At 50.5% G+C, this 22,101-nt stretch overlaps 1 protein-coding gene across 1 annotated transcript; it reads left to right on the plus strand.

Annotated features, from left to right (window-relative positions):
* The first annotated feature begins 9,040 nt into the window (after positions 1-9,040).
* LOC125441549 (netrin-G2-like) lies at positions 9,041-19,692 on the plus strand. The gene is made up of 6 exons (XM_048512156.1): positions 9,041-9,104; positions 9,943-10,017; positions 11,399-11,473; positions 12,683-12,850; positions 16,148-16,282; positions 18,621-19,692. The coding sequence occupies exons 1-6, from the start codon at positions 9,041-9,043 to the stop codon at positions 18,842-18,844; spliced, it is 741 nt and encodes a 246-aa protein (XP_048368113.1). The 3' UTR covers positions 18,845-19,692.
* Positions 19,693-22,101: the final 2,409 nt, after the last annotated feature.

A 22,101-nucleotide genomic window follows, 5' to 3' on the forward strand; every position in this document is an offset into this window, starting at 1 on the left:
CCCTTTTAGGATCTACCTAATAAAGTCACCCATCGGTTGCAGCCCACCTACTGAAGAGAGCTGGACTAGATGGACTCTGGTCTGATCCAGCTGGCTTGTTCTTATGTTCTTATGTTCTTATGAGCCATCTCCCAGCAGACAGCTTTATTCTTTTTATTTATTTTTTGTCAATTTGTTTTGTTGCGCGTTCCCGGCATCCCTGGATGGAGATACCCGCCTGTGTCCAATTCGCCCAGGAGCAGAAAAGGAATGAGATGCACCTTCAAATGAGGTTCTTCCAAATCTGAAAAACAGTGGAGTGCAACCTGCAAGAAGCTCAATTTTCATCAGTCTCAACGGATTGGCTGCTGTGGGTAGTAGGAGGTTAAGAGCTCGTGTATCTAATCTGGAGGAACCGGGTTTGATTCCCAGCTCTGCCGCCTGAGCTGTGGAGGCTTATCTGGGCAATTCAGGTTAGCCTGTATACTCCCACACACGCCAGCTGGGTGACCTTGGGCTAGTCACAGCTTCTCGGAGCTCTCTCAGCCCCACCTACCTCACAGGGTGTTTGTTGTGAGGGGGGAAGGGCAAGGAGATTGTAAGCCCCTTTGAGTCTCCTGCAGGAGAGAAAGGGGGGGATATAAATCCAAACTCTTCTTCTTCTTCTTCTTCTTTTCTGGGCTGTGTGGCCGTGGCCTTTTCGTTTTCTCTCCTAACATTTTGCCCGCGTCTATGGTTGGTGTCTTCAGAGGCATGTCAGGGCAAGGTGAGTTTCTCTCTGTGGCACAGTGGGGAATGAGGCACAGCTTACCATGACGTGCCTTTGAAGATGCAAACAGCAACAGGTGAGTTCTTCAAAGAGTGGAATCATAAAGAGAAATAAAAACCCAGAACTCACAGTGAATGCAAATACCGCATGTATATTGCATAGTAACAAGAACCAGAAAAAACTCTAGTAATAGTGAGAACAGTGGCCAAAAAGAACCTCGGCTTCAGCACCAAAAGCAGTCCAATTCAGTCTAGCTTTTAAGAACATAAGAACAAGCCAGCTGGATCAGACCAGAGTCCATCTAGTCCAGCTCTCTGCGACTCGCAGTGGCCCAACAGGTGCCTTTGGGAGCTCACATGCAGGAGGTGAAAGCAAGGGCCTTTTGACAGGTAGCTGCAAGCCATTCGTTTTATAGATGCCATAAAAGTGTATCTAATAAACAAACAATTCGAGAAAGCCGGTCTCTTTTGTTTCGGTAGGCAACAAAGGACCCTTCCTCAGCTTCTGTATCTTGCTGCCCCCAGATTCCAGAGAATAGTCCCTGCAAGTTAGTGCATGCTGTAGTTCGACAGGCCAACTGCGCTGCGATAAACGTCTTGCGCTGTGATAAACTCATAACAACCAGTTGATTCTGGCCACGAAAGCTGGCAAGGCGCTCTCCGAGGATTCATCCGACCTGGCCGAATTTTCCCCGGCTTTTGCCAGCGCTGGATCTGCAAACTGAGGACATCCTCATTTGTTCGTTTTGTTCATTTCCCCAGCAGTGGTGTAGGAGGTTAAGAGCTCGTGTATCTGATCTGGAGGAACCGGGTTTGATTCCCAGCTCTGCCGCCTGAGCTGTGGAGGCTTATCTGGGGAATTCAGATTAGCCTGTGCACTCCCACACATGCCAGCTGGGTGACCTTGGGCTAGTCACAGCTTTGCGGAGCTCTCTCAGCCCCACCGACCTCACAGGGTGTTTGTTGTGAGGGGGGAAGGGCAAGGAGATTGTAAGCCCCTTTGAGTCTCCTGCAGGAGAGAAAGGGGGGATATAAATCCAAACTCCTCCTCTTCTTCCTCCTCTTCTTCCTCCTCTTCCTCTTCCTCTTCCTCTTCCTCTTCCTCCTCCTCCTCCTCTTCTTCTTCTTCTTCTTCTTCTTCTTCTTCTTCTTCTTCTTCTTCTTCTTCTTCTTCTTCTTCTTCTTCTTCTTCTTCTTCTTCTTCTTCTTCTTCTTCTTCTTCTTCTTCTTTTTCTTCTTCGTTTGTTCATTTCCCCTCTATGCCTTCTCCTGTTTTCTTGAGCTCATTTGCCAAGGTCTGAAAAACAGACAGTGGAACATTTGAAACTGCAAATAGCCCTTGCGAGACCCCTCTTCCAAAACCACAGTCCTTCCATCTGGCTTAGGGGAAAACCCTCGCCCTCTCACATTCTGGCGAGACCTCCGGCCTGCTGTCAACGTGAGCCTCTCCGGAGAGGCGGCCGGCTGAGATAAAGGGAGGCACGTGGCCCTTTGAGGTGGCAGTCGCTGGGGTGGAGCAGCTGTGCCACTCCGCTGACTTCTTTTCGTCTTGCTAAGTAGTTCTCCGGGGGCCTCTTGGCCAGCTGCTCGCCGCTCTGAAGCGGCTGGAGCGTCAGGCCTTTGCATCTTCCTGCGACTCCGTTCTCTCCATGGGCACCTGAGCTGGGTTGTTCACAAGATCACTTAAAGGAACTGAATTCTCCCTGACCACTCTTTAAGCACACGTGAAAGGGAGAGGGGGAGAGGCCGGACTTGCCCCATTCTCCTGAAGAGCAATTTTTTAAAAAGCTATTAGGGTTTGTTTTTTTAGGGGGGAGGTTGTTAGGAACGGAGTTATGCCTCTGCCTATACTGGGTTGCATCAGAAGAAGAAGAATTTGGATTTATATCCCCCTTTCTCTCCTGTAGGAGACTCAAAGGGGCTTACAATCTCCTTGCCCTTCCCCCCTCACAACAAACACCCTGTGAGGTAGGTGGGGCTGAGAGAGCTGGGGCTGAGAGAGCTCCGAAGAACTGTGACTAGCCCAAGGTCACCCACCTGGTGTGTGTGGGAGTGCACAGGCTAATCTGAATTCCCCAGATAAGCCTCCACAGCTCAGGCGGCAGAGCGGGGAATCAAACCCAGTTCCTCCAGATTAAATACACGAGCTCTTAACCTCCTACGCCACTGATGCTCCCATCTTTTACAGAGAGAAGAGCAAAGATTTAAGTGAGGTACCTGGAGGGAGGGACACATGAGGGAGAAGGAAGAGCTAAGTTTACAAATGTGTCCCATAATACCCCTGGCGTTACTCTTAATCCTTAATTAAGAATTCTGGAGAAGTGAAAAGCCTCCTGAAAGTTAAAGTACCAAAGCAGGACTACAGCTGAACATCAAGATGGCAAAAGAGATGGAGAATTACTCAGCTTTAGGCTGAAATGGAAATTGTTGAGGACTTTCTATTCCTTGGCTCCATCCTCAACAAGAAGAAGAAGAAAGGAAGAGGAAGAAGAAAAGAAGAGTTGGATTTATATCCCCCCTTTCTCTCCTGTAAGAAGACTTAAAGGGGCTAACAAACTCCTTTCCCTTCCCCAATCACAACAAACACCCTGTGAGGTGAGTGGGGCTGAGAGAGCTCAGAAGAACTGTGACTAGCCCAAGGTCACCCAGCTGGCATATGTTGGGAGTGCACAGGCTAATCTGAATTCCCCAGATAAGCCTCCACCGCTCAAGCGGCAGAGCGGGGAATCAAACCCGGTTCCTCCAGATTAGAGTACACCTGCTCTTAACCACCACGCCACTCCTGCAAAAGGGAAACTGCAGTCAAGAAATCAGAAGGGGATTGAGGCTGGAACGGCAGTCATGAAGGAGCTAGAAAAGATTCTTCAGTGAAAGGATGTGTCACTGGCAACCAAGATCAAGTTCATTTAGAAGCCTTTATTGGCATAAAATAAACATACAAAATCAGCATACAAAATTTGCCCATTATTGCTCACAATTATAGACACTGGTACTAAAATACTAAATACTAAAATATATACATGGTCCTTCTGTAACTATAGGACTTTCCTTCAGCTAAGTTAACTCACTTAAACGTCATCGGATACTGACAGAAGCTAGCAAAATTACTGCTGGCTATATGTGGTCATAATACATAGACATTGGTTGGTATTCATCTAGACTTACGTCTATTATTGTTAGCAGAAATTTTGCTACATTCTCACACACTGTGGGATCCATGTTGTTCAAAAGCATAGGTATCTTAAGAGCATCAGTTAGATTGTTATACAGAAATGGGATAAGTGCAGATTGTGACATTCTGATTTTTGCAAGCCTTACACAATGAAAGAGGGTATGATCGAGTGTCTTCACCTGACCCATATTGCATGGACCTAGCCTCCTCTGTTTATCAATTTGTTGATATCTGCCATAGAGCAGCATAGAAGGCATTGGATTGAATCTGGCCAGCGTTAAAGCTCTTCTTAATTTAGGGTTGGTGATCCACTGTAAATAGTTGGCCATGTGTCCAAGTTAATTCATGCCACGGTATTCCCTATTACTATATATGGTCAGGAAAGCCATGTATATTAATATATCTGGGCATGAAATAGGGTTGTCAATTCTGGGATAGGACAGCAAAGAAACCTGGTAGGGAGAATGTAGATGCCTTCGAAATGTGTTGTTGGAAGAGAGTGCGACGGATACCTTGGACCACCCAAAAAAACGCACACAAATAAGTGGGTTCTAGAACCAAGCAAGCCCGAACTGTCCCTAGATGCGAAACCAGTTAACTGGGGCTGCCATACTTTGGTCACATTCAGTGGCGTGGCATAGCGCCAAGGAGGCGGGAAGGGGGTGCGACGCACCGGGTGGGCCCCCCCGCGGGGGCGCATGCATGCCCTGGGCGCAGTTCCCCCTCACTCTGCCCCTGGTCACATTAGGAGAAGATGAGATTCACTGGAAAAATCATCCTGCAGGTGAGCTCCCCAAGGCACCTGGTGGGCCACTGTGAGTAGCAGAGAGCTGGACTAGATGGACTCTGGTCTGATCCAGCTGGCTTGTTCTTATGTTCTTAAGGCCCTTGCTTTCACATCCTGCCTGTGAGCTCCCAAAGGCACCTGGTGGGCCACTGTGAGTAGCAGAGAGCTGGACTAGATGGACTCTGGTCTGATCCAGCTGGCTTGTTCTTATGTTCTTAAAAAGACAGTAATGCTTAAAAAAAAACAGGTTGAAGATAGTAGGAAGAGACGTACGGCTCATTCCGCACATGGAGAATAATGCACTTTCAAACTGCTTTCAGTGCTCTTTGAAGCTGTGCGGAATGGCAAAATCCACTTGCAAACAGTTGTGAAAGTGGTTTGAAAATGCATTGTTTTGCTTGTGCGGAAGGGGCCAAAGATCCAGCCTGAGTCGGAGACAACTTGACGACACTTAACACCCAGAAAGCCTGCATAGGGTGGTTTGTTTTTTTTTTGGGGGGGGGGGGGTCATTGTAGCTGGTTCTAATAAAATTGTGTGGCTTTTGCTTTGGGATTGGACTTTGGATTCCGCCTCCTCAGCTGTGAAAGTGTCATCATCCCGCAAAAGAATGAAAAGTGAAGACGGTGGGGAGGGGAGAGAGGGGGTGGGCCGGGGCTTCTGTGACTCACGCTGACTGCCAGGAGAGGCAGATGGGGGGGGGGGATTTTCGTGCTCGCTCGCTTCCTGTTCCCTCTGGAAACCCACTTTTTTTTTTTGGATTTTTGAGTTTTCTATATATGTATATATAATGTTGGGCAGCTATGAGACTGCCTTGGCAGTAAATTTTGCCCTAGATCTTTTTGGCTGACTGACAGCTCTCTGCAAGGAAAAGAAGGGAGAGGGAATTCATCTTCACGCAGAAGGCCTCGCGCTCAAAAGCTTTGCCGAGAACTGGCAAATGCCAACAAAGAGACTGACAGAAGAGCTCCTAAGCGGCTTTGTCGAGAGGTGGTTTCATTTTGGAGTGCCATCTGTCACGCGGATCCAAACGCGACGTGTTTGAATGCTAGGGGGCTCGCGCTCCCAGAAATGCCTGGCCGATCAGATTCGACTCTGAGACCCCGGCCTGGAAGACTTCTGCAACGTGCTTGTGTAGGGAAAAAGCGACCATCTGCGTTTTAAGATGAGGCATCTTCAGATTTGGCCATTCTAATAGTTTTAGAGTTTAGAGTTTGGATTTATATCCCCCCTTTCTTTCCTGCAGGAGACTCAAGGGGGCTTACAATCTCCTTGTCCTTCCCCCCTCACAACGAACACCCTGTGAGGTAGGTGGGGCTGAGAGAGCTCCGAGAAGCTGTGACTAGCCCAAGGTCACCCAGCTGGCGTGTGTGGGAGTGCACAGGCTAATCTGAATTCCCCAGATAAGCCTCCACAGCTCAGCAGCAGAGCGGGGAATCAAACCCGGTTCCTCCAGATCAGAATGCACCTGCTTTCAACCTCCTACACCACTGCTTTTGCTTTTCTCTTGTGAACGGTCAATCGAATTTCAAAGGGATCGCTTCCTGTTCTGCAATGATTACTGTTGGCTGGTGTGGTGGTCATTGGCTTTAAAAATGGGCGAGAGTCATTCATGGCACGTGGATCACCCCGACAGCTATTGGTCAACGTAGCAAAATTGAATTTCCGTATGCAAAGGCCGTGTACTTTTGACAGTGACGAAGGGAGGGGAAAAACTGCACCCGGGACGTGAATTATGACTGATCCTCAGCCAGCAGAGGTCAGTTCGCTTGGAGAAAACGGCTGCTTCGGAGTGGCGGTTGCATGGTGTTATACCCTGCTTAGGTCCTCCTTTCTCCGAACCCTTCCATCCTAGGCTCCACTCTGGAAATCTCCAGGAATTTTCCCAACCCAGAGTTGCCAACCTTAGATGAGCTGATCCGAGCCCATTCTCCTGGGATAAATCCTGGCCTTGGATCTAAGCAGCTGAGTCCTTGCCTGCTGTGTCTCTACTCCTTTTACGACACTCACCCTCATTCTGGTCGGAAGGATCCTTGGGGGGAAGAATTAGGACTAATAAAAGGAAACACTTCTTCACATAAAGTGTGATTGGTGTTTGGAATATGCTGCCACAGGAGGTGGTGATGGCCACTAACCTGGATAGCTTTAATAAGGGCTTGGACAGATTTATGGAGGAGAAGTCGATCTATGGCTACCAATCTTGATCCTCCTGGATCTCAGATTGCAAATGCCTTAGCAGACCAGGTGCTCAGGAGCAGCAGCAGCAGCAGAAGGCCATTGTTTTCACATCCTGCATGTGAGCTCCCAAAGGCCCCTGGTGGGCCACTGCAAGTAGCAGAGTGCTGGACTAGATGGACTCTGGTCTGATCCAGCAGGCTAGTTCTTAAGTTCTTATGACATCACTCCACCAAAGGGTTGCCACGGCCTTGGAGAACCATTGCCCTTTCTATTGCTGTGTTGAAGAGCTAATTTCACCCTGGCAAGAGAAGGAATATATCAGCAGAGTTTAAAGCGGAGTCACTCTGGTAAGATGAGAAGGTTTAATAGTCTTCTTGCACTCACTGCAGCCTTCTACCACTCTGGAAAAGAATACTCTCCACGCAAGATGTTCTTTCCATAGGAAGGTTTTTCCTTTCGCAGTTGCAAGATTACACAAGTCTATTCTATACAAGACTATAATACTATACAGAACTCTTCAGCAATAACAAAGTTCAACACACAGAGAACTCAACTTAGACTCTATCCCAACTATCTATATCTGAACTTAGCATAGCATATAGGATACTATTCCCTGCCCAGGCAACTGTCAGGCTCTCGAGCGTGGAAATAACAGAGACTGTAGGAAAGTCCTAAAGCAGTTTATTTCTAACAACGCGTAGAGTAACAATAGAAAGCTGAATCTAAGCTCTCCAGCTTAGATCCAGAGATTATATCCTTCAACCCCCTCCCCCACATTTGTCCCACACCAAATGTGCCTTACAAATTCTACAACATTTGCACTACAGAGCTTCAAAGAACCTGGGAACCGTTCGCACCTTCTTGCAGGAGAGCTGGCGCCAGGGAGTTGCCAGGAAGGGAAGAGGGAAACAGAAAAGCAGTTACAGGAAAGCAATTCTTACACAGCAAGACATCTGGGCACTGACAGGCCTGGTCCTGACAGCAATAGCTCTCTCATTGGTCTAGAGTTACAGTTGAACTAACCAATCATGTTAAAGGTTAACTGCTCCATCGCCCCTAGACTGACTGTCTCCGGCCTTTGGGTTTTGCAAACTTCTGCTAACTTGAAATGGCCCTTTAGTGACCCTTTACTCTCTTTTTTATATCATGACAGAACACTTGCCCAGATCTCTCTTCTCTGGCTTGCTAGCCCTTTCCACACTCTCTTGCACTGGGACTTGTTTGCGCAAGGCCTTCGGGAAGCAGTCCATAGGGGGGGTGGGTGCTGCTTCCATAGATGGATTTTCCAGTCCCCCTTGGCAGAGTAGGGGCAGTGTTCTCTGCACAAATTGCCATTGAGGGCAGCCCAACGAGGACCTCCCTGCCACTAAGGTGGCCAAGGGAAGCACAAGTGATCTCCGGACAACAGGGCTCAGTCAGTTCCCCTGAAAGAAATGGCAGCTTCAGAAGGCGGAGTCTGTAGCCTTCGACCTGCTGAGCTTCCTCTTCTTTCCCAACTCTGCACTCCCCGAAGTCCCACATCTCCAAGAAGTTCTCAGGCAGGAGGGGGTCCCCTTCGCCGCCACGCCTCTTACCGCACCACCACGGAGGCTTCGGTAGAGATCCTGGGCCCTGCCTTGACCCCCGCTGGTGGCTGCGTGGGAGGGGGGGATGGCGAACACAGTTCGTGCAACACAGAGTTTCCAATCTTCACGGGGGGAGAGCTCCCACTATTATAACTGATTTGCAGACAATAGAGATCCGTTCCCAGGGAGAAAATGGCGGCTTTGGAGGATAGACTCTATGGCACGGGTGTCAAACTCGTGGCCCTGCCAGGGGATGATGGGAACTGTAGTCCATAACATCTGGAGGGCCATGAGTTTGACACCTGTGCACTATAGCATTGTACCCTTCTAAGGTCCCTCCCCAAACCCTCCCCTTTCCAGGCTGCACCCCCCCCCCCCAAAAAAAAATCTCCAGGTATTTTCCAACCAATCCAGACCTGGCAATTACGCCCTGTCGTTTGGGGGTGGAATATCCACCGTTGGGAACTGGGGCATGGAAAACGTAGGGGAGATGTCCTTTTGGAGGCTCTGGTACCCCCACCTGCAGCAACCTTGGGGCTTCCATGGCTGCCATGTTGAAAAGACCTCAGATGTTGAAAAGACCTTGGGCTTCCATGGCTGCCATGTTGAAAAGACCTGCCACCGGTCTGTCTGCTCATGGGACGGCCTGGTGGAGAGGTGGGCTCTTTCTCATTGTGGCTTGGAACAGTGGTGGCGAACCTTTGGCACTCCAAATGTTATGGACCAGGTGGTGATGACCACTAACCTGGATAGCTTTAAAAGGGGCTTGGGCAGATTTATGGAGGAGAAGTCGATTTATGGCTACCAATCTTGATCCTCCTTGATCTGAGATTGCAAATGCCTTAACAGTCCAGGTGCTCGGGAGCAACAGCCGCAGCAGGCCCTTGCTTTCACATCCTGCCTGTGAGCTCCCAAAGGCACCTGGTGGGCCACTGCGAGTAGCAGAGAGCTGGACTAGGTGGACTCTGGTCTGATCCAGCTGGCTTGTTCTTATGACTACAATTCCCATCAGCCCCTGCCAGCATGGCCAATTGACCATGCTGGCAGGGGCTGATGGGAATTGTAGTCCATAACATCTGGAGTGCCAAAGGTTTGCCACCAAGGACCTGGAAGATCCCGAAGTCTTTGGTGGGCACTTGAAGGGAGCAAATGAGCAGCTGGGCAGCCAAGTCACAACAGCTTGGGCCAGCTCAGTAAAATTAGCCGTCCGCTAGTGTCTGCTTCCCTTAGCAACCGAACCTCCACAGAGAATAATTAACCTGAAGAAAACAGCTATTTTGGAGGGTGGACCATATGGTTTTATGCTACCCTGAGATCCCTTCCATACCCAGGCTGCACCCCCCAGATCTCCAGCCTGGAGCTAGCAACCCTACCCAGGACGAAGAGGCGGATAACCACAAAAGTACCTTCTGGGTTCAGCCGCGGAGCTCCATTTGAGCATCCGCCCTTCCCTTCCGTGTTAACTCTGGAGTCGGTGTGCTCGCGTGCTGATTCTTTTTCGTCTCCAATGCAGCCCCTCCCAAGAGCAAAGCAGGCCACAGCCCCGGCCGGAAGCATTCCAAGAAAGCAGGTATTTTCCTGGGCTCCCACAATGCTCGGCTACTGCTGGGGGCGGTGGGGGGGGAGGCGTAGTTTGTTCCTCTGTCTTGCTTGCCTGCTAGTTGTGTTGAGGGTAGCTCCTGCTGTGTGTGTGAACGAGGACTCTCCATTGTGTGGGGCTGAGGGTCATCCTCAGGTGTGCTGTCTCTGAACTGTTCCAGCCAGATCCCATGGTGATCATACTGTTGATGGCACTCTCTGGGCATGCGGTGCTTTAGAGAGCAACATAGCAAAAATAGAGATTGCCACTGAGGGACTGAGAGATCAAGTTTAGAAGGAATGAATGCAAAGATGTAGAAACTCAGGTAACTTTTAAAAAGCCTTAGACCAGTGTTGGCGAACCTTTTTGAGACTGAGTGCCCAAATTGCAACCCAAACCCCGCATATTTATCGCAAGTGCCAACCCGGCAATTTAACCTGAATGCTGAGGTTTTCGTTTAGGAAAAACCGGTTGGCTCCCTCTTCCTCCGCTCCACCTGCTCGGGCAGGGGCCAGCCTGCTCTAGTCTCCAGCAAGTTTCGTGCGCACTGCTCTGTGCCACTCTAGCATCTCTGCCTCCTCTGCCCCCCGCCCCCCAGGCAGCAGCCACCCAGAGCACAGGCACCAGGCCCGCTAGCCGAGTCCTTCCTGCTCACTGCAGTGCACGCACGTCGTGCTCAGTGGCCCAGGCCAGCCTAGATGTGTGTGTGTGGGGGGGGGTGATTTTCCACCCTCCACGTGACAAACTCTGTGCGAGTGCCCACAGAGAGGGCTCCGAGTGCCACCTGTGGCACCTGTGCCATAGGTTCACCATCACTGCCTTAGACCTTTTTCTCCACGAATGTGTCCATCAAAGCCGCCATGTTCTGAGACAGCGTGACTCTATGCTCTTGGCTGGGGCGCGGCAAACAATGGGGACAGGCTGATGCTTCCAGGTCCACTTGTGGTCTTCCTGGAAGTAGCTGGTTGGTGCTTTTGGGAGACAGGCTGCTGTGCTAGATGGAACATCACTCTGGTCCAATTAAGATTCTTTCGTTGTCTCTGTAAACATCAACACGTAGGTCTTGGAGAATCGTCATTAGTGCTGGGACAGAGATTCTGGCTTTAGCCTGGGTGCAGGCACATACCTAATGTGTGCTAGTGTGCATATATTGTGAACCTGCCTTGAAGGTGCCCAGGGCATTGGGAGGTTGGGGCGGGGGCAGAAAACAGAAGCTTCAGCAAAGCTCTCGGTTGCTACGCCAAAGCTGAATTGGGGCAGTACCAGTGTGGTGCTTTGTGTTGGCCTGTGTCGTGCTAGACCTGCTTGTAGGCGAGGTGTCTTGTGCGGGGGATGGCAACAGCAAACAAGTGGTGTCTTTAATCTTCCCAAGAATCTTCCAAGGTTTCCAAACTCATCCGGCTCAAGTCCAGCTCGATCTCAGTGGCACCCATTGACAGATTTAAAGGTAAGAAGAAGAAGAGTGAGCACGCGGACACAGAAGGACTCGGGAATCCTGGGAATGTCTGAACTGTGCAAGTAATCCAGTCTGTTTACAGCGTCGAAGTGGTTGACTTGCATCTGGTCTGAACCACTTCAAATCACTTTACCGAATGTCCTTCTGTATAGAAAACGAGTTGTCAAACAGATGAGATCCAGTGTAGCTTTTTCCCAGCCGTGTTTGTTTTCTACGTGCAGGAATTTATTTATTTTATGCAGGAGTGCGTTCAGTCATTCTCAAACACGATCTGGTGGTACAGTCCAGTCACTGTTTTACCAGCTCAGTGAGAACCAGGTCTAAGGTACACCATTCTTATGCTCCTGGAGGAGCCAGAATGACATATATAGGGGCCACATCATAGAACAGTGGTGGCGAACCTTTGGCACTCCAGATGTTATGGACTACAATTCCCATCAGCCCCTGCCAGCATGGTCAATTGGCCATGCGGACAGGGGCTGATGGGCATTGTAGTCCACAACATCTGGAGTGCCAAAGGTTCGCCACCATGTTCATAGAATGATCACTTGCTCAGACTCATGAGCACCAGAAACTTGAATCCCTTCAACAAACAAGCATATAAAAGTGACCATTCAACAGATCGATTGCCTTTTTCCCCTGGGCCTTTAAAAGCAGCCATCTAGGCCAAACGTAGGCGGTGAAGCTTTCCTTAACATGCTGGGGAATGCTTGATCTGCTATCCCTTCTGTGTCAGAATACTGTAAAAAGTGTGTGTTTAAAAACTGGCAGTGCCCAGGCCAACGTAGCGGGATAACTCTGATTTAAAGGGCTGATCCTTCAAGGTCCCTATTTATTCTTAAGGAAGCTGTATTGGTGGTGGGGAAAGGCCAGCCCCTTCCCCGCTTTGGATTGCTTGTCTCATAAAGCCTGTTGCATGCCTGCCTCCCCATTTGTGGTGTCTGCACGCCATCACATTCATTGCATTCAGAGCACAGTGGATCCTCCCATAATAGCATGGACTCATCCCCAGCATGGACTCATCCCCAAGATGGAGGCAGAGAGCAACTTCTCCAAATGGGTCTCACTAGCTTCGATGCTTCTCTCATGGCTTCCTTTTGCTCTGCCCTATTGCCATGCCTAATAACATGGTCCTCTCTAGTCCAAGGCCAAACAACGCCTCACTCTCCACCCACCCACTCATTCCTTTGCTCTCTACAGACTGTGAATGTTACGGCCACTCCACCCGCTGCAGCTTCATTGACTTCCTGAACCTGGTGACCTGCATCAGCTGCAAACACAACACACGGGGCCAGCATTGCCAGCATTGCCGGCTGGGCTATTTCCGGAACAGCTCTGCAGAACTCGACGATGAGAACGTCTGCATAGGTGAGGCTGATGGATCTCCTCTCTGTGGGGTTGAATGCAGTGTCTTCAATTAATATAGTTGAAAAGGGCACAGGCGGAGCTACCAGGGGACGGGGGTGCCTATTGCACCGGATGTGCACCTAGGGGGCAGAAAATTGACCCCACGGCACCCCCCTCTTGTGGCCCCCCCTTACCTTAGTAAAACAGTGCAGGTTGGAGAAGCAGCCTGTTCCCTTCAGGCTGAAAATGGCCTGGTGGGAACTACAATTCCCAGGAGACCTTGCGAGTCCCAGGCCATTTTCAGCCTGAAGGGAACAGGCTGCTTTTCCAGGCTGAACTAAGGTAAAGGGGGACGGGATGCCATGGAGGGGGGGCAGAAACAGAGTGTGCACCAGGCGTGCTCTGGTCCAGCTATGCCTCTGGAAAAGGGTAGCCACACTGGTCCATAGGAGAGGAGCTGGATTCGAGTCCAGGAAGTTTTTGAGTGCCCAAGTTTTGTATCTGATGAAGGGAGCTTTAACCCTTGAACATTCATACCCCCCAAAATCATATTGGTCTCTAAGGTACTATTGGACCAGCATGGCTACCCTCGGCAACTATCTGCATAGATGAGTGGGCGTGGAGGGCTTGGCCAGATGGAAGCCCCATGCTTGACATCTGCCAGGGGAGGGGGAGAAACACAGGAGCCCGTGTTGAAGTTTCTGTTTTGCTGGCAGTCGCTCTAGACCAGGGGTCTGCAACCTGCGGCTCTCCAGATGTTCATGGACTACAATTCCCATCAGCCCCTGCCGGTATGCACAATTGGCCATGCCGGCAGGGGCTGATGGAAATTGTAGTCCATGAACATCTGGAGAGCCGGGTCTGAACCCTGATCTCTTTGACTGAGGCTGAAAGACCATCAATAGTCCTCCTTTAACCAAAGAGGAACTAAGGATGGTCTGGGGTGGGGATAAATGGATGCTCACTTTCAATTCTACCCTCTCTCTTCTTCCCTGAGAATCCTGTCCTTTCTGCACATTGCAGAGGAGTTAAACAAAGAGAGGAGGAATTCAGAAAGCAAAGAAAACAGCCCCTTTTCCCTTTCGGTGCTGAAAGAGCACGCCCCCCACCCTGGAACGCCCCTGCACAGGCGCACACTTGGGGCATCGCACCCCACCCTGTCCCGTTGGCACTACGCCACTGTCAGCAGCCATTGTTCCTGGGCAGCAAATGGGTCTTGCCCAAGCATTTCCCCACACCTCTCTTCAGGGATCCAGCACCTGATCTGCTGAAATTTCTGCCTGTACGTTGCAGAGCGTTCTGGCGTGTGTGTGGCATAGGAGGCCCAGAGTTGTAGCAGGTCCTCCTGGGGTGGCACATTGCCGCCACGTGTACCCATGCCAGTCAAACAAGGTGTTGCAAGGTTTGGAACCACAATATCTATTTCCCTCAAAGGAAAAGCCCTTTGATATTCTAAAAGAAAAACCTCATCTGGTTTCAATTGTAAATTCATGGGTGGGGTGGGGGGACTAGACCCACCCTATGACCTACCAGCCTTCTCTAGAACATGTATAAGATTCTTCCTACCTCCCCAAGCTGTCCTTTACAGGATGTGGTGGGAGGCTCAGCTGCTCTTTCAGGAAAACTGTCCCAGTGTTGCCCATCCCTATTCTTGAGAACCCCTCCAAAGAATCTACCAAGTCTTTGGAATGCAGCTGGAAACAGTGAAGACATTCCCCAGAAAGGCTTAAGAAGGCATTCCTCTATAGCAGGGTCTTCAGAGCTATAGCCCCTCCAGATGTTATGGACTACAATTCCCCTCAGCCCTGCCACCTGGCCATGCTGAGGAGGGGCTGATGGGAGTAGCAGTCTACTCTGGAGGCCATGGTGTCCTCTCAGACTCCTGGGAGCCATTGTGTGCATGTTGAAAATATCCCTCCACTTTGGAAACAATCAAGTTCTGAGGACCCGCCCATTTAGGCCTCCAGCATCACCAGCTGTGATTTGAGAAAGTCTTGAAGATTTGGGAGTGGTGCCTGAGTGGGTGGAGCCTGAGGAGAGAGCTATGGAGGGGAGCAATACCTTAGAGTCCCCCTGCCAAAGCAGCCGTGCCCTCGAGGGGAACTCTGCTCTCTGTGGTTGGTGACCTGTTGAAATTCTGGGAGGATCCAGGCCCTACATGGAGATGGGTAACCTTCCACTGGCCTCAGCTGTGACTGACCAGCTATGATCCCAGGCCCCTCAATGATGCGGCTAGCCTCTACCCAGGCCAGAGCCTTTACAGCTCTGGCCCCGGCCTGGTGGAACACTCTCCCTCCAGCTGTCAGGGCCCTCTTGAGATCTTAGCGAGTTCATGAGGCCTGTAAGACTGGGATTGTTCCTTGAGCCTTTGGGGGAGCCGGTAGCTGATAGTATAACAACAGTGGATCCCTGCCACCCCTCCTTCCTGATTTTGAAGTTGATAGTAGGTGCCATCTATTATGCTGATTTTAGTATGCTGCGTTTTAATGGGGTGGGGTTATTTTATTTTATGAAGACCCAATTTAATTAATATCTAATGGATTTTAGTCTTTGGTTTATGTCAGGGTTCCCCAAACTTTTTAAACAGGGGGCCAGTTCACTGTCCCTCAAGGCTGTTGGAGGGCCGGACTAAAAAAACTATGAACAAATTCCTATGCACAAATGATTGTAAAATGTTTGATTTCACCTTTCAACCTTTCTGTCATGGTCTATTTTTAGAACAGTGGCCCAAAGTATGTCAAGTACAGGGTGGGCTCCAAATATTGTTGGGGAGGCTGTGGAATACCTTCCCCTGTAAAAAAAAAGCAGAACTTTCCCAATGAAGCATTCCATCTAACTTAGGATCAGGTATCTTCCTGGGTTCTTTCATCTAGCAGCCAGTGATTAAGCCAGCCTGGCTGATGCCAATGGGAAGTGGTGGAACAAGAAACTACAGGAAGCAACATGGAGTAGCTGAGAGGGAAGAGGCTGAGGCAAGCGTTTATACATGTAAAGGTTCCAACTCTGGGTCCAGAAGAAATGCCACGGAGATTTAGGGTACCATCATGTAACTGCAATCCAACAGCCGTTGGGGCTGGTTCCTCCTCTCCCTCAGGCCCCACACTGCACATGAATGGGTCTCGCCCGCCATACCTGGCGGGCGGATCATGCCTTCAAGGGGGGCCGGCTGGCCCCAGACGTGGTTAGGGACCCTGGTTTATGTGCTATTTCTGTTTTGTTGTTCACTGCCTGAGCCCTTGAGGAGGCGGTATAGGATTCAACCAATAAACAAAAAAACAAACAAACAAACAAACAAAAAACAAACCTGTATTTGGGCAGATTGCAATTGCAACCGAATTGGCTCCTTGGCCAACCGCTGCAACGAGACCGGCTACTGCGTCTGCAAGGAAGGTGTCACAGGGCCCAAATGTGACGACTGTTTGCCCAGCTACTACTGGAGACAAGGCTGCTTCCGTAAGTACAACCTGCCCCTTGTCGCATGCAGGGAGAGGGAGGGAGACAGACCTGCTTGCTTGGGGAAGGCACAGGGCTTGGGTTTTATTTCTCTAGCAGACAGGTTGGTTAGAAGGCAGTGGCCCAACTGCCTTACCTCCTGGGCCACACACCCTTCTAACCACTATACCAGTGGTGGTGAACCTTCGGCACTCCAGATGTTGATGGACTACAATTCCCATCATCCCCTGCCAGCAATTGGTGGGATCAAAATTTTAGTAACAGGTTCCCATGGTGGTGGGATTCAAACTGTGGTACGTGGCGCTAATGGGGCTGGGGCCTGACGGGGCATGGCTGGGCATTAGGAAACGGGGGGCATTCCTGGGTGGGGATTGTGGCAAGGGCGCGCCCTGCGCCGGTCCTTGAAGGCACCTGCTGCTGGAACTGCTTCGTTCCTGCGCTACTGCTTCTGAGGAGAGCGTAGCGAGAGGCAAAAAATCGCGTGGCCAAACCACCAATTAGCAGCCCCTCTCGGCACACACAAATAATTAGTAACCTACCGGGAACCTGTGAGAACCTGCTGGATCCACCTCTGGATGATGGGAATTGTAGTCCATCAGCGACAGGTGCCCATAGGTTCGCCACCACGGCACTATACTGTCCCAGACTGTCTGACCGGCATCCACGCTGTTTTTGCAGGGCTGGGCCAGCAGCAAAAACCAGGTGGTTCATGGGTGGCAAATGGCAGCCAAGAGTTTACAGCTACCATTTTTGGGACCTCCGATTCAACTACCTGCATTGCAGCAATTGGGGTTGAGGGTCAGTTGCTGAGCAACCGGACAGCAAGGCCTGAAGCATGAGCCAGTTGCCGACCTGTCCTCTACCCTGTGTGTATGCAGCAGATCTCCGTAAACCGACTTGCCCGGCTTGTAGGCTGGGGCGAGCCAACCTTAGCGGTGTTACACTGTAGCTTAGCATCCGAAGTGGGAGAGGGCTTGAGTAGCAAGGAGCTGCTCTACTCATCTCCAGATGTCCCAGCTCAGAAAGCTGGAGAAATTGCTAGCCACGGTGGCACAACGGTGACCCGCGAGGTTCCATCCACTGTCATGCCGCTTAAATGGTCCAGTGGCATCATGCAGCGAAGAGGTCTCCGGCCAGCACTCCAGTCTACGTCACCCACATTGTCCTAAGAGCTGTGGTGGCGAACCTATAAGCGCCAGCATAGCCAATTGGCCATGCTGGCAGGGGCTGATGGGGATTGTAGTCCATGAACATCTGGAGCGCCGCAGGTTGCAGGCTTGTGGCTTGGAGAAAATGGCTGCTTCAGTGAGGTGGCTGTGTGGTGTTATACCCAATTGGCCATGCTGGCAGGGGCTGATGGGAATTGTAGTCCACGAACCTCTGGAGAGCCGCATGTTGCAGGCCTGTGGCTTGGAGAAAATGGCTGCTTCAGTGAGGCGGCTGTGTGGTGTTATACCCAATTGGCCATGCTGGCAGGGGCTGATGGGGATTGCAGTCCATGAACATCTGGAGTGCCATAGGTTCGCCACCACTGGTCTAAAAGGACACAGCGCTTTCCCAGCGTGAGCAAGCCAAGGCTAGAACAGGGCACATGCCAGGCAAGAGGAGGTGGCCATGCCAAGGTGGGGGCCAGCTCATGGGCTTTGGAGCTGCTTGAGGAAGGGTCTCTTTGAGAGACTTCTGACCTGGGATGCCCTCGGCCAGCTTGCTCTCATCAGAGATCAGAAACTAGGCAGGGTCAGCCAAGGTCAGTACTTGGATGGGAGACCACCAAAGAACTTCAGTGTTTGGCTGCTGTGAGTTTTCCAGTTACCGTCGACTGTGTTTTCCCTTATGACACAGTCTCATTGTGACAAGCCTCTGAAGGTACCAGCCACAGATGGCCACGCAGCCCAGAAAACCCACAGCCACTGCCATTGGCACAGGCTGCCCCACCCTGATGCCATTGTGCAGATGCTGCGTGCTGCCGACGGTTAGGCAGGGGTTCCAAAGAGGGCACTCAACCTGCTGAAGCCACCCCCCAAACACTTCCTTTTGTACGGAGCAGCAGTGGCGTAGTGGTTAAGAGCAGGTGCACTCTAATCTGGAGGAACCGGGTTTGATTCCCCGCTCTGCCGCTTGAGCTGTGGAGGTTTATCTGGGGAATTCAGATTAGCCTGTGCACTCCAGCTGGGTGACCTTGGGCTAGTCACAGTTCTTCAGAGCTCTCTCAGCCCCACCTACCTCACAGGGTGGTTGTTGTGAGGGGGGAAGGGAAAGGAGATTGTATGAGTCTCCAAAGGAGAGAAAGGTGGGGATATAAATCCAACTCTTCTTCTTCCTCCCTTGTCTTTCCCAGCAAACGTCTGCGATGACGAACTCCTGCTGTGCCAGAACGGGGGCACCTGCTACGAGAACCAGCGCTGCCTCTGCCCGCAGGGCTTCAAGGGGGTCCTCTGCGAGCAAGCCAAATGCGAAGGGGACAGCAAGGACTGCAACGGGGCCTCCAGCACCGTCCTCAGCCCCGCCGCCTTCCTCCTCAGCTCTCTGGTCTTGCAGCTTCGACATTGGGGGAACCTTTGAAACCTGCCAGCAGGAGAGCCCGAGAGGAACGGAACAACTCCAAAGAGGACCTGGAGGAAAAGGGGAGGGGGGGGACACACGCTTCCAGGGTCCTCATGCTGCCGCTGGCTCCACCCCCGCCACCCTCTCTTTTCCTAGCTCACAGAAAACAGCAAGAAGGAAACAGGCTGCTGAGTCTTCTACGACCCGAGTTGCCGAGGACCCTACTGGATGTGACTGTTGTGCCACAGCCTATCGAGGACAGAGCAACCGGCCCCAAGTAGGGGGGGGACAAAGAACGCACGTTGCTTCCTCCTTCTAAGTGGCGACTATTTCTCCACTTCACACGCGGGGTGAGGAAGCCTGGGACTTCGGGTCTCTGCGGTTTCCTCGTCCTCTCTTTTCCTTTCCTCCTTCAGTCTGTTGTTTTGGAAGAACCCCTCTGATGAGAATCCGGCAGCTAAGGAAGCCAGGAGGACGGGCGAGACTCTTTTTCCACCTGGCCGCGCCGGTCCACTCTAGCTAGCCCAGACGTAAAACTATATCGTTGCCTACAAATCCGGTTGCTGAATTTGTTAAGTTTTCTACTTTTTATCCTTTGGTTGCAAGATTCCAGTTTTCTGTTTCTTGCCTTTGAGACCGGAGGAAAGGGGGCCGCTCTGTATCGCGCCAACATGTAATGTGTTATCCAGGCTTTGCCATATAGTTTACGGTTCAGACACTTTTTTTGTAGAGAATTATTTTTGTTTGGATTATAAATGTTCTAAAGGAAAAAAAAAAGATTAACGATCACAGCCTCTAGAGAGAGATTTTGCCATAAGCACTATGGTGTAATAATCCTACTACAGTAAAGCAAATTATTAATTGCTGCTGCGCCTCCATTTTTCCCTTGCTTTGCATCCTCTGTAAATTTACTGGTAGAGGTTCTCCCAGGACAAAAATCTCTCTTTTGTGCTTTCTTGTTTTTATGCTGGTGTCCTTGTACAGGCACAGATGACTAACTTATTCAACCAGGGGGAAAATATGAGGTTCTAGCATTTTTCAGGGGTAAAAAGAATTGGTTTTTATACCTCATTTTTCCTCTACTGAAAAGAGTTTCAAAGTGGCTTACAACTGCCTTTCCTTTCTCTCCTTACAGCAGGTACCTTGTGAGGTAGGTGAGAGAGTTCTGAGAGAACTGTGACTGGCCCAAGGCTTCATGGGGAGAAACAGGGATCTGAACCAAGTCCTCTGATTAGAGTCCTCTGCTCATGTGAAGGAGAGTAGAAGAAGAAGAGTTGGACTTATATCCCCCCTTTCTCTCCTACAGGAGACTCAAAGGGGCTAACAAACTCCTTCCCCCCTCACAACAAACACCCTGTGAGATAGGTGGGGCTGAGAGAGCTCAGAAGAACTGTAACTAGCCCAAGGTCACCCAGCTGGCATGTGTGGGAGTGCACAGGCTAATCTGAATTCCCCAGATAAGCCTCCACAGCTCAGGCGGCAGAGCGGGGAATCAAACCCAATCCCTTCAGATCAGAGAACACCTGCTCTTAACCACTACGCCACTGCTGCTCCCAGTTCTCTGGATTGGAGACTGCCACTCTTAACTATTATGCCACATTTAACAACTACACCAAGAATAGCAGTCCTGAACATCTGAATATTGCTTGCAGTGCTCAGAGAGGTTTACCTACATTAGGGCAGTGATCCCCACAAAGTAGACCAGTAGGATTCTACCTGTGCTACATGCAGGAAATTGAGACAGAGAGCTGGTAGGCTGATAACTTGGCAAGCGTTCAGTTTACATAGCTGCTGGTTCCATGCCAGGGCTTAAACTCAGGGATGAACAGCTGTACACTCACTAACAAAAAACCAGAGAAAAATCCCCATAAGAAATATAGGTAAGAACATAAGAAAGGGCCTGCTGGATCAGAGCAGAGTCCATCTAATCCAGCTCTCTGCTACTCGCAGTGGCCCACCAGGTGCCTTTGGGAGCTCACGTGCAGGATGGGAAAGCAATGGCCTTCTGCAGCTGTTGCTTCCGAGCACCTGGTCTGCTAAGGCATTTGCAATCTGAGATCAAAGAGGATCAAGATTTCCTTGCAATCTCAGATCAAAGAGGATCAAGGTAGGTGGTCTTATGTTTGGCATGCAGAAGGTTCCACGTTCGATTCCCGGCAACTCCACTTTTTTTAAAGGATCAGACACTAAGTGATGTGAAAGGCTTCTTGTCTTGAGACCCTGGAGAGCAGTTGCCAGTTAGAGTGCACAATACTGACCTCGATGGACCCAAGCTCTGATGCAATAAAAGGGGTGTGTCTGTGTGTGTGTATGCTTGTAAATGCTGTGAAGTCACAGCTGACTTATGGCAACGTGGCAAGGTTTTCCAGGCAAGGGACTGACCGTGTAGCCCATAATAGGCCAAGCTAGCACGTGTTCTTTCTGACCAAGTTGGCACATTCCTGCCTGCGACGCTTGAAGTGATCTTTCTTTGCTATTCCACGTCTGGACGGGACCTTGAAAGAACAGCACGCTTTTGTGCAGTCATTTTTAGATTATGAACCGACTTGCAACGGCACACACAAACATGGGGCTCCCTTTAGTAAAGTATAAAGGGGAGCGGGAGAGCAGAGTAGCAAAAGACCCCTCCACCATAAATTCCTCTGCTACAGAAACATTTGCTGAAGAAGGATAGGAATGCCAAATTCCGGGTGGATCTTGTAACCACCATACAGGTTTCACATATATGCCTATACCAGGGGTCTGCAACCTGCGGCTCTCCAGATGTTCATGGACTACAAATCCCATCAGCCCCTGCCAGCGTGGCAGTCCATGAACATCTGGAGAGCTGCAGGTTGTAGACCCCTGGCCTATACAAATATCAATCCAATACTCTCTACTGGAGATCAAAATTATCTCAGAAAGTATCTCCAGACTATGGCATGATGTGTGTGTATGCTATCAAATCACAACTGACTTATGGTGATCCTATAGGGCAGGGGTGGCCAACCTATGGTGCCCCAGATGTTATGGACTACAATTCCCACCAGCCCCTGACAGCATGGCCAACTGGGAATTGTAGTCCATGAACATCTGGAGCACCATAGGTTGGCCACCCCTGCTATAGGGCAGTGGTGGCGAACCTTTGGCACTCCAGATGTTCATGGACTACAATTCCCATCAGCCCCTGCCAGCATGCCCAACTGGCAGGGGCTGATGGGAATTGTAGTCCATAACATCTGGAGCACCATAGGTTGGCCACCCCTGCTGTAGGGTTTTCTAGGTAAGAGAGGTTC

Source organism: Sphaerodactylus townsendi, linkage group LG12 (genome assembly GCF_021028975.2).
Source record: "Sphaerodactylus townsendi isolate TG3544 linkage group LG12, MPM_Stown_v2.3, whole genome shotgun sequence".
Lineage (NCBI taxonomy): Eukaryota > Metazoa > Chordata > Lepidosauria > Squamata > Sphaerodactylidae > Sphaerodactylus > Sphaerodactylus townsendi.

Coding starts and splice junctions, on each gene's coding strand:
- LOC125441549 (XM_048512156.1), top strand. CDS start 9,041: ATGGCTGCCATGTTGAAAAGACCTGCCACCGGTCTGTCTGCTCATGGG. Junction 12,851..16,147: donor CGATGAGAACGTCTGCATAG/GTGAGGCTGATG, acceptor GTATTTGGGCAG/ATTGCAATTGCAACCGAATT. Junction 16,283..18,620: donor CTGGAGACAAGGCTGCTTCC/GTAAGTACAACC, acceptor TGTCTTTCCCAG/CAAACGTCTGCGATGACGAA.